Source organism: Mercenaria mercenaria, chromosome 15 (genome assembly GCF_021730395.1).
Source record: "Mercenaria mercenaria strain notata chromosome 15, MADL_Memer_1, whole genome shotgun sequence".
NCBI classification, from domain to species: domain Eukaryota; kingdom Metazoa; phylum Mollusca; class Bivalvia; order Venerida; family Veneridae; genus Mercenaria; species Mercenaria mercenaria.
Window position 1 is genome coordinate 51,175,201 of NC_069375.1, and position 12,682 is coordinate 51,187,882.

General features: G+C 36.6%; 1 protein-coding gene across 2 annotated transcripts in view; it reads left to right on the forward strand.

Annotated features, from left to right (window-relative positions):
• The window catches only part of LOC123554364 (kinesin-associated protein 3-like), a 259,985-nt gene that overhangs the window by 56,903 nt on the left and 190,400 nt on the right, over positions 1-12,682 (forward strand). For both annotated transcript variants that reach the window (XR_008367194.1, XM_045344464.2), the window contains exon 3: positions 2,412-2,566. Coding sequence is in view for 1 of the 2 variants with exons in the window: in XM_045344464.2 (XP_045200399.1) it covers positions 2,412-2,566 (155 nt within the window). In the remaining variant the exon portion in view is untranslated. The remainder of the gene's footprint in view (positions 1-2,411; positions 2,567-12,682) is intronic.

A 12,682-nucleotide genomic window follows, 5' to 3' on the forward strand; every position in this document is an offset into this window, starting at 1 on the left:
TATCAGCCGGCCGATTTTTGATAAATATTTCTCTTAAATCATTTTAATAAGAGGAAATGTCATGGTAAATTTTTATATCAGATACTGTCAAATGCTGTTAAACTGTCTTTGCACCATCATAATTTGTCGAACACATCCTTTAAACTGGAGATTTGGTCCCGGACATACAATTTTGGATATCTGGATTTTGATCAATAAAGAATCGAGGCTAGGGGTTTTGGATAAGGATAGGTGGGATGAGAATCAAACAGTTAATTTTCTATGCCTAAACTTGTATTACTTCTAACTCTGTACATTTTGTTTTGATGGTTCTAACAGTGACATTTTTTGTCACGCCAAATTGTAAAAATTCATCTGGGGAATCTTCTTCCCCACAAAAGAAATATGAGTAGGCCTACAGGTTTAATTCTCAGTAGAGTTTTGAATTTAGATATACAGTAGTTCAATAACTATTTGATTTTGCAAAGAAGTAAAACAAAGAGTTGGAGTGTGGTGACAAGTTAGATATTAGCATTTCAGGACTTGAAAATGCATTAATGAACGTGTAAACTCATTTTTATTATTATCTCCAAATTTATCAGGTGAGCTCATAAAAATGTGAAAATAAGGGTATATTGTATTTAAAAATGCAGTGGAAAAGATGCTCTTAAATGCTCCCAAAATGCCCCAAAATGCAGGAAATGAAGCGCTGAATTTCAAAATTTTCCGGGGGGCCATGCCCCCGGACCCCCCTACCTGGCCGCCTACATTTCTCTTTCAGCCTGTACAACAAAAACTTATTGACAACCCTGAATATCGTTGTAGTTTTGCCATCTTTTTATAATTTGAAAAATTTAATATATCTTATAGGACTGATTGGTTAATGCCTCTTCAAGTTGTCTTTCATTGCTGAGGGTTTGAAAACCTGCTTGATAAAAACATACATGTGATAAGTTCAGAATCCCAAAACTGGAGGTTTGCCATTTTTCAGCTGGAGTTGAGGTCTCAAAACTGGAGGTTTTTTATCGACATAAATTAAGCGCGCGGACACATAACTTAGAGACAAAATCCAACATTTTTGGCCACACAATAACGTATATAAGTCTACACCAGAAGAAATAATCCTCGTAACTCTTGATTTGAATTTTGACAGAGTTATGCCACTTTTTAACTTACATTTTTTTGTTAAAGTTTTATATTATGTCTAATATCTCTGTTTCTCTGTTACATTCGAAGCTATTCACTATAATGCCCCTTTTACTGGCCAAGCTTTAATTGCACCTTTTACTGGCAAAGCTTTAATTCAAAGTCAGTCACTGAGAAAAGTCGAGCATGCTGTCTTACATAAGCTCCCTTTTGTTCTAACTTTAAATTTTCTTAACAGATTTTTCAGTCTCGATTTAGGTCTGAAATGGTGGTGAACATGCATTAACATTATTCTACTCGAGGACTGAAAAAAATTAATCATAAATTATGTAAATTCCTTACCCCACCCACTTTCGTATAAATGATGATTTTGACATGAAAAATAGAAAACAGAAATGCATCAACATGTATTTACCCTTACCAAAATAATGTAGATTGATGTTATCAAATAAATGAGTGTGTGTTTTCATCCAATTTCAATGCTTTAAGTCCAATTTTCATTGCAAATTAATGTGGTAAACTTTGGAAGAAAATGGCGTAACTGCATAAGGGGAAATAACACTCCTGTTCTAAAAATAGTAATGGGTTGGTTTTTCCAACAATTATTTATGTCATTTTATTATCGAACAAAACTTTTCTTTGAATAATCATAATTCATTTCAGTTGGGAATTATTTCTATATGACTGGGAGTTTTTTGCTTCAAATTGGTAAAAAATGGAGCCTAACTGGCATTGAGAATGGACCGATATTCGGCCCTGTGAGACAGGTGGGAAAGGCCCTGCTTATCTAATCCCTTATCAAAACAAACAATTACTAATTCACCTGGGAAAAACAACTCTTTCCTCCAGCTACATGTGTGTCAAACATGTATAATACACAATAGTCTGTGACACTTTGATTTACTGTGTAAACATGTTTGGCACTCCTCGGTAATTATCAACCCCGTCTTTTTTTTTTTTTTTTTTTTTGAAAAGCGGGAGAAATATGGTTTTGGTCGTGAGACGGGAGGCAAGGTGAAAAAATCGGGATTTTGACCCTCCCGCGCGGGAGATCACATGTATGTAAAAAAGAATTTCCCTGCAAGGAAACTAGCTATATTGTGGAAGGCCAGTTGTTCTACCCATGTGCCCATTTCTGCCTGGAATATTGTCTAGAGAGGAATCTGGGGTCTACTTCTACCATTCGGGCTGGAAAATTGCCATGATTAATTGATTTGTATAACCTAAATTATTCCAGTGTTAATTTAAACCCACCAAACATTGAAAAATATTTTTTTGTTTCACAGAATACGAGTGAAAAGTTTGAATCCCAACAGTGATCTATCAGCACTGGCCAAAGAGATCATAGACAAATGTAAGCTGATACACCCAAGTAAACTACCTGAGGTAGAACAGTTGTTGTATTACCTACAAAACAGGAAGGAATCTGCACCAAGCAAAGGTCTGTTCATTGCTGTATAGGTCATTATAAATAACAAACTACATGTACATTTATGAGTAAATTTATACGCTACGAAGTCATTGTTTACATTTATAAACAAATAAACATAAATGATATATTAAGTGTTATCAAAAGTTAAACTAAATAAAAGATAATTTGTTTGGCTTTAGTTATACATGTATACTTTTTAGCTCACCTGAGCACAAAGTGCTCATGGTGAGGTATTGTGATCACGCTGTGTCCGTCGTGCATCCGTCCGTCTGTCAAGTGGTCCGTCCGTCGTCAACAATTGTGTTTAAAAGACATCTCCTCCATAACCACTGAATGGATTTTGATGAAACTTGGCATGGATGTTCCTTGGATGGTCCTCTACTAAAGTTGTTCAAACGGTTCCACTTGGTTGCACATAGGGGCCCGCCAGAGCTAAAAATAGAAAAATCTTCCAACGACATCTCCTAAACAGATTTTGAAATAATTTCACACAAATGGTCCTTATGTCACCCTCTACCAAGATTGTTCAAATTATACCAATTCGTCAAAAAACATGGCCGCCAGAGGACGTGGTCACTTTTCCCTATATGTATATAGTGGAAACTTTAAAAATCCTCTTGTGTGAAACTGCTGGCCCGATTCTAAAATAATTTTACACAAATGGTCCTTGTGTGATCCTCTGCCAAGATTTTTCAAATTTTATTGATTCGTCAAGAAACATGGCCACCAGAGGGCGTGGTCACTTTTCCCTATATGTATATAGTGGAAACTTTAAAAATCTTGTGTGAAACTGCTAGCCCGATTTTAGAATAATTCTACACAAATTATTTTGATTCGTCAAAAAACTTGGCAGCCAGAGGGCATGGTCACTTTTCGTTGTATGTATATAGTGGAAACTTTAAAAATCTTCTTGTTTGAAAACTGCTAGCCCGATTTTAAAATAATTTTACATAAATGGTTCTTGTGTGACCCTCTACTAAGATTATTGTGGTCACTTTTCCCATTATGTATACCATACTTGTCCAAATTATTGCCCTAAGGTAAAAAAAAAATGGCCACAACCCTGTGTCTGTCATGTACTTACTATAGGTTTTGATATAAGAAACTTTGCAAATCTTCTTCTCTGAATCAATAATAGCTAGAGCCTTGATATTTCGCGTGTGCTATCAGATTTGTAATGTCTACCGTAATTGTTCAAATTATTGCCCTAGGTTCAAAAGTGTGTGTGACATGTATATAATATAGGCTAACATAGAAGAAACCTAACTCTGTACTTATACAAACACACTTGAAGCCTTGTACACAGGTGAGCACTTTAGGGTCAATGACCCTTTTATTATAATTATTGATGGTGAAAAACTTGCTGATATGTTTAATTAAAGACAATCACCTGTGAATTTACTGTGTGATTAACAGGATTATTGGTTTATCTGGGATTGCTACTTCTGTAAGATACATTAGTTTTATGTTACATGAATTTGTAGATTGCAGAATGCAAGAAAAAAGTCTTTCCCTTGTGGATGTTAATGCTAATATCCAGCTCTTGGTACGCGTATTTTTGTTGGTACATGTAACTGAGCAGAACATGGTTCCCACCTTGTTACCAACGAGCGGGATATTCCCATCTTCACCTACAACTAGGGAAAGATTAATATGCAGTCTTTGAACAGACTGTAGTTAAAAAGAGTAAAAATTCAAGAGAACAGAATTCAATGAATTCATTGCTGATAAAGTTTTCTTGTTTAAGCTCACCTGAGCACAAAGTGCTCATGATGAGCTATTGTAATCACTCTGTGTCTGTTGTGCATCCGTCCATCAGGTCATCCGTCTGTCGTCAACAATTGTGTTTAAACGATATCTCCAAAACCACTGAAAGGATTTTGATAAAACTTAGCCTGGATGTTCCTTGGGTGGTCCTCTACCAAAGTTGTGCAAACAGTTCCACTTGGTTGCACATAAGTGCCATCAGATTTAAAGATAGAAAAATCTCCGAAACTGCTGATCCAGTTTTGAACTTTGAAAATCTTCTAAGTCCATGATAGCTAGAGCCTTGATATTTGGTGTGTGATATTGGGGTTTTACTATCTACTGTAATTGTTCAAATTATTGCCCTAGGTTCAAAAATGTGTGTTACATGAATATAATTATAGGCTAACAAAAAAGAAACCGCACTCTGTACTTGATCCATTACATTACACAAACACACTTGAAGCCTTGTACACAGGTGAGCGCTTTCCTGTCAATGACCTTGTTTTTGAAGAAATTTGCTACACCAGATAAGGGGCTTCTGTGGCTGACAGGTAGCCTGGGAAGCCATTGATAATATTTGTGCTTTGACAGAAGAAATCATACCTGATATTTATGCATTAAAGATATCACTTAATTTGCGCTAATTAGTGTTAATTGGCATTCATCGAGTTTCTGATATTATCAACACCTGGTGAAATCTGAAGGAGTTTCCATGTAACTACTGATTATCGATTTTCTATAATTAGCCTAATTAACATGTGATCATATTTGTGCTTGTTTGAATCGAAAACGAGGCAATGCTACCGAAATTTCGGCAATTTTCGTAGATCACTAGGTCTGCATTAATATAACATCTTGATAGCTATGACGCAAATTTAAGTTTATACTGACATATTTAAAAGTTGTTACAACTTGCTGGAAAAGCTATCAGAGGTACACACTGGTATTTGTCTATGGCCCGGAATTGTTCGGAAACCTTCGGAAGTACACGATTCCGATCTGTTTTTTTCCGTGAGAATTCCATTTCTATTTTTAGCCCACCATCATCAGATGGTGGGCTATTCAAATCACTCTGCGTCCGTGGTCCGTCGTCCTTCCGTCCGTCCGTCCGTCATTCCGTCCGTCCGTCCGTCATTCCGTCCGTCCGTCCTTCCGTTAACAATTTCTCGTTATCGCATCTCCTCAGAAACTACCAGGGGGATTTTGACCAAACTTTGTCAGAATGATATATTGGTACCCTAGTTGTGTCCTCCTGAAAATCAGACTGGTTCAACAATTTTTGAATGAGTTATGGCCCTTTGTTTATTTCTATAATTTACATAGATTTATATAGGGAAAAACTTTGAAAATCTTCTTGTCCAAAACCACAGAGCCTAGGGCTTTGATATTTGATATGAAGCATCATCTAGTGGTCCTCTACCAAGATGATTCAAATTATTTCCCTGGTGTCTAATATGGCCCCGCCCCGGGGGTCACATGGTTTATATAGACTTGTATAGGGAAAAACTTTGAAAAACCTCTTGTTCAAAACCACAGGGCCTAGGGCTTTGATATTTTGTATGTGACATCATCTAGTGGTCTTCTACTAAGATTGTTCAAATTATCCCCCTAGGGTCAAATATGGCACCGCCCCGGGGGTCACATGGTTTACATAGACTTATATAGGGAAAAAACTTTGAAAATCTTCTTGTCAATAACCTACAACATTCAGATTTGGACCACATGTATGGTTTTGAGTGGCAAGATGAACCTTGACATGAGTTGACCTTGATTTTGACCTAGTGACCTACTTCCACATTTATGTAGCTACAGCCTTCAAATTTGGACCACATGCATAGTTTTGTGCACTGAAAAAAACTTTGACCTTGACATTGACCTAGTGACCTACTTTCACATTTTTGAAGGTACAGGCTTCAAATTTGGACCACATGCATAGTTTTGTGTTCTGAAATGAAATTTGACCTTGATTTTGACCTGGTGACCTACTTTCACATTTCTCAAGCTACAGCCTTCAAATTTGGACCACAGGCATAGTTTTGTGTACCGAAACAAACTTTGACCTTTACATTGACCTAGTGACCTACTTTCACATTTTTGAAGGTACAGGCTTCAGATTTGGACCACATGCATAGTTCTGTGTTCCGAAATAAAATTTGACCTTGATTTTGACCTGGTGACCTACTTTCACATTTCTGTAGCTACAGGCTTCAATTTAGACCACATGCATAGGATTGTGTACCGAAGCAATCTTTGACCTTGACATTGACCTAGTGACCTACTTTCACATTTTAGAAGGTACAGGCTTTAAATTTGGACCACATGCATAGGTTTGTGTTCTGAAGTGTAATTTGACCTTGATTTTGGCCTAGTGACCTACTTTCACATTTCTCAAGCTACAGCCTTCAAATTTGGACCACTTGCATAGTTTTGTGTACCGAAATAAACTTTGACCTTAAGATTGACCTAGTGACCTACTTTCAAATTTCTCAAACTACAGCCTTCAAACTTGATGCACATGCATAGTTTTGTGTACAAAGAACTTTGTCCTTGAAATTGATCTAGTGACCTACTTTCACATTTCTCAAGCTACAGCTTTTGAATTTGGACCACATGCACAGTGTTGTGTACGGAAATGAAATTTGACCTTGAGCTAGTCATTAAGTCTTGAAATTTGGAACACTCAAAAATGGCACATTGGTGGGCGCCAAGATCACTCTGTGATCTCTTGTTAGCCATGGATTATTGCTTTCAGAAGTTATCGTTCTTTATTAAACACCCGCATATTTCGGGTGTAATATTGTTCCGCCGGCACTCCTGCCTAGGACCGGGAACAGTTGTTGAGTTGGGTTCGGACAAAGAGTGATGACATTGTACCTATATCTCTAGCAAAGAGGCAAAATCAGTGTTCAGTCACACATCTTTTATTCAGATATAAAGTTCTAGCAGTTCCAAGTATAAAATATTCAGTAGTTTACAAAGTATTCATAAATTCCACATATCTCCAGAAGTTACTGTTCTATGACTCTTATACAGTATGCTTATGTCAGGATAAATTGATATTTGTGGAGCCGATTTTTATGCATTTAACTTAGGGGTTACTGTCTTCAGAATGGAGGAAAGATTGACAAATGAAGAGCAGAAAAACGGGCTTTTTGTAGTTTTAGCACAGCTCCGCATACGACAACGGTACGTGAACGGTACGTGACGTACGTGGAGATAGCTACTATCCAATCGAAAACAACGTTACATAAAACGTACGGTGACTCCGGAGCAACCGGAAGTAAAGAAATGTCGCGGAGCGAAAGACCGATATAAGCGAAGTATTTCTCGCATATCTTTCTAAATAACAGTATTCCAAGCGGATCACGAATATAGATTGATCAAGAACAGGTAGGGCTATCGATTAATACCGTGGTATAGGCCTGACATAAAATACGCGCGTCGAAATCGTTGATGTAACTTCTCGTTCTATACGATCAAAAATATACATGTACAAGTCTAATGTTACTAATCGTGTTTAGATCAGTTGGACGGCCTCACATTGCACCCTCCCCTAAAAGGAATTCAGTCCCTGAATTGGAGTGAAAATGATAGTACTCAATAAGGAAAACTTATCTAGTAGATAAAAGCTGATGGGGAGTCAAACTGATCCAAACTAAATTTGACTGAATATTCATGTAATCATGAAAATAAAAATGACATGCATGTTAAATCACATAAATATACAAAAGCATAATAATGGTAAAGATAGCGACTGTTTTTCAAATTTTTTTTAAAAAATCCGCGGCTAAACATTTTTTGAATTCCTTAAACATTCCCAACTATGACAACGAACAAGTAATAATACAACTATCAAATTCAGCAACATATCAGTCTGTAATTTCTTACTTATTCTTAGAACTATGTTTATCAGAAGTAATAACTTAACAATAAATAAGTATCCTATCCTCGGCCGAAAGAATAGTTTACTTTAAAACAAGGCATAAGGTTAATATTTAAATGTATGGTTACAATTTGACGTGATATTTTTACGACTTAAATATGTCTTGCTCACTAAAACTATCACACTAAAGGTATTCTGCTTTAAAATAATCACATAAACAGATTAACAAAATTACACTGTATAATAAAATTACACCGTATAACAAAAATTACACTGTATAACAAAAATTACACTGCACCCTATATAAAATTTACTCTTATATTCCTCACAATATTATTACTTGGTATTCTCATTTATATTCATACTAAAACTCTAAACACGGTATCCTTATCCTAAGTGCCAGGCCTACTATAAAATGATTCGTAAACTAAAATAGGAATGTAAATGTTCCAAAATCAAAATTTCAATCACATTGGCACATTAAAAGTACAAAAAGAGTGGGGAGACAAAAGGGCTTGCACGACCCTGGGCGCCAATATAATAATACAATAATAATACCTGTCGGGATCCCAAAAAATGACTGCCTATTAAAGGAGGAAACAGAGTTTTAACCCCTGGCCCACCAGCGTATGTCAAACAACACATGTAAAGGTGTGTGAAATGGCACATGTAAAGGTGTGCAAGGTACATGTAAAAGGTGTACCCGCAGGGCCTCCAATCGGACATTCTTAATCAACTTACATACTGAGAACCCTGCTAAGGCTCATGAGCAAATAACAATAGGACAGGATTTAAGTCAGCAATAGGTGTAGGCCTAAAAGTAGTAACATCTTCTGGTTACCATAAACAAGTCTCCCATAATATTCAAGTATTCTATTAGTAATAGCAAAAATAACGCATGTGCTGACAATGATTTATATACATATAAAAATGTGCAATAAACAACTGACCGTACAGAACCTTTACACATTACATATAAAGATGACTCATGGATACCTTTAATAGTATTCAACATCTATAAACTGCAAAATCCCATATACATTTCTAATATAGCTATAGCAGTATGATCTTAAAGTAATAGTGCACTATTAACAGAGTATGAACATTTCAGATGGTATTTAGGGTACAGTGTCAAAATTAAACAATACAGACTAATGGCTAAAAATTAAAAATCAATTAGTGATTAAGAAATAGCATTTAATTAATAGGAAAAGTTATATACTGTTAGTTTAGTTTAAATAGACATTTATGTATAAACTAGACTGTATACTGGTAAGACTATTTTAGCATAAAACATTAATTATAATTAAACTTCTATTTTCACAAATTTTAAGAACAGTATAGTAATACCAAAAATTGATTACACTATGTAATTCTATTACATAACAGTTCATCAGACAATTCTCTTCTTCTGATCCTTAGTCGTAGTACGTCCTCCGTGGTGTGTTTTGTGTGTGGTCGTCAGTCTCTACAATGCACTGGTCAATAAATAAATCCTCGTCTATGTTAGCCTCTGGATATTGGGCTATAAATGAGTATTCACATGGAAGTTGGGAGTTAAGTCTCTGTAACTGTTCATGGCATCCAGTGAAGGCACTGTAATTTCCGTGATCATTGCCCTTCAATAAAGGGTATGGGAGTTCATTCCAGGAACTGTCATTTTCACATCCATCATACATATTTGTGGCAGTTATGGGTATCATCTGTTGTCGAAGGGTTTCAGCTATGCGTAAAGCTTCAAACCTGGTTGCGGTTATCTCAGCTTCCTTTAAAGTTTTAGGTAGCCTCTCCAATAAACGTAAGCTAATATCGGAATCACTGATAGCTTCAATGAATTTGTCTATTGCAAAAGTTTCAGTCAAGCCCATGGAAAAATTAGGATGTGCCAGTTTGGTCAATTTCATAATATCTTGAGCTAAGTCTGAGATAGACTCTCCTGGAAATTGACTTCTGTTTCTCAGTTTGACTTTAAATATCTTTGTCTGGTTTAAGGTTCCATAGTGTTCATTCAGTTTCTTTACTAAGGTGTTATAGTCCCATTTCTCATTCTGGTCTAGTTCTAGAAGAACTGATCTAGCACTTTTGGTAAGACAACTTGCTAGATAAAGTCCCTTTGTCTTTTGATCCCAGCTGTTTATTTGGCAGATTATGTTAAATGATTCAAGGAATTCTTGTAAATCTTCTTTTCCATCATAAGTACGTGGTTTAAGAACTACATCACAGTTTGAATTTCTACTGCTTTCTTCTTCTTGGTTTACTGATTGGTAGTCATTTTCTGTCTCAGGCATTGTGTTATCTATATAGTGCATATGAGGAAGTGAATTTCGATTTGCTTCTGGTACGGCATTCTCACTAGGATATTTCCTCACACTGTTCTGTTGTAACTCTTTAATACTCTGAAGGTCATGTTCTAGGATTGTTAATTGTTCATGGATTTCATAATGGTATTTTCTATGGGCTTCAATACTACTGGAAAGATCTTCCACCAATTTCTCAAGTCTCTGTTCAATCTTAATCATTACAGAAGTTTCTGGGTTTCCACCAAGGTGCATTCCTCCTTTTCCTACGCTTTCATATGGATTAATATCTTTTTCATGATTTAGGTATGTATTTTCGTATTCAAGCTGAAGATCATCATCAACTGCTTTCTCCATTTCAGTTGTGTTACATTTCAATGTATTGGAACAAGCCATCACTTTTGTCTATTTCAAGGTAATTGGCAGGTATTGTGATGTAGAGATTTTCTTATATTTGGTAACAGCAGTCCCCCTAACAAATGGTCCTTGGATCTAATGGAACCAGCCGATAGAATCCGTGGAGCTAAATTCTATCACCCAGGAGTGTCGACTTAAACTAGTAATAGGGTGATAGAATGGTCAATTGTTCCTTTAATGTACTGTATTATACTCGAGGTAGATGGTTGTTTATGGTTTCTGCAGAGCTAATGTCTTCATCGGAGTTGATTGTGGAGCTTCATTCCTTGTGGAGCCAAAATACAAATGCTGTGGAGCTATTTCTGTGTGGAGCCACTTTATGGCTATGCAGCAATATTATTGTTATGGAACTATTTTTTTTATGGAGCTACTTCAGGGTTCCGGAGCAATTTTGTGGAGCTTGATTTGTGGAGCAGTTGTATGGAGCTATGATTTCTGTGGAGCAATTCTATGGAGCAATTTGTTTCATGGAGCTTAGTTGGTCAGGTCGCTGGAACTAAATGTTGATACATACTGGTCACTTTGTTTGTTGTGTTGATTCTCTACAGTCAGTCTTGAAATAAATGTCCCGCACTTCTGACACCAGTTGTTCCGCCGGCACTCCTGCCTAGGACCGGGAACAGTTGTTGAGTTGGGTTCGGACAAAGAGTGATGACATTGTACCTATATCTCTAGCAAAGAGGCAAAATCAGTGTTCAGTCACACATCTTTTATTCAGATATAAAGTTCTAGCAGTTCCAAGTATAAAATATTCAGTAGTTTACAAAGTATTCATAAATTCCACATATCTCCTGAAGTTACTGTTCTATGACTCTTATACAGTATGACTTTGTCAGGATAAATTGATATTTGTGGAGCCGATTTTTATGCATTTAACATAGGGGTTACTGTCTTCAGAGTGGAGGAAAGATTGACAAATGAGGAGCCGAAAAACGGACCTTTTATAGTTTTAGCACAGCTACGCATACGACAACGGTACGTGACGTACGTGGAGATAGCTACTATCCAATCGAAAACGACGTTACATAAAACGTACGGTGACACCGGAGCAACTGGAAGTAAACAAATGTCGCGGAGCGAAAGACCGATATAAGCAAAGTATTTCTCGCATATCTTTCTAAATAACAGTATTCCAAGCGGATCACCGATATAGATTGATCAAGAACAGGTAGGGCTATCGATTAATACCGTGGTATAGGTCTGACATAAAATACGCGCGTCGAAATCGTTGATGTAACTTCTCGTTCTATACGATCAAAAATATACATGTACAAGTCTAATGTTACTAATCGTGTTTAGATCAGTTGGACCGCCTAACAATATAGGTGGCGCTGCGGTCAGAAAACGGGTTTCCCCAGGCTGTCAATTTGCAGGTAGAAAAGAAAGTTAGAATTGTCAGACTGGATTTCCAGGCTAGCTGACAGGTTAAGGTTGCTGACTTCAAATCACTTGCCCCTCACTGATGTGGGTAGGAGCTTCACTCGGGGCATTGAATTCTTCATGTGAGGAAGCCATCCAGCTGGCTTATGGAAGGTCGGTGTTCTACCCATGTGCCTGCCTGTGATGAAATAATCATCCACCATCAAAGCTCAAAAGTTGCTATATGGCCTGAATTGTGTCGGTGCATCAAACCCAACAAAACAAAACAAGTAATTTAATTCATTGCTGATAAAGTTTTCTTTTTTTGAAGAAGAAGAAATTTGTTATTAAAACACCAGATAAAGATAATTTTGAATCTTAGCATGTGAACAAAATAAGTCATTCTATGCATATGATATA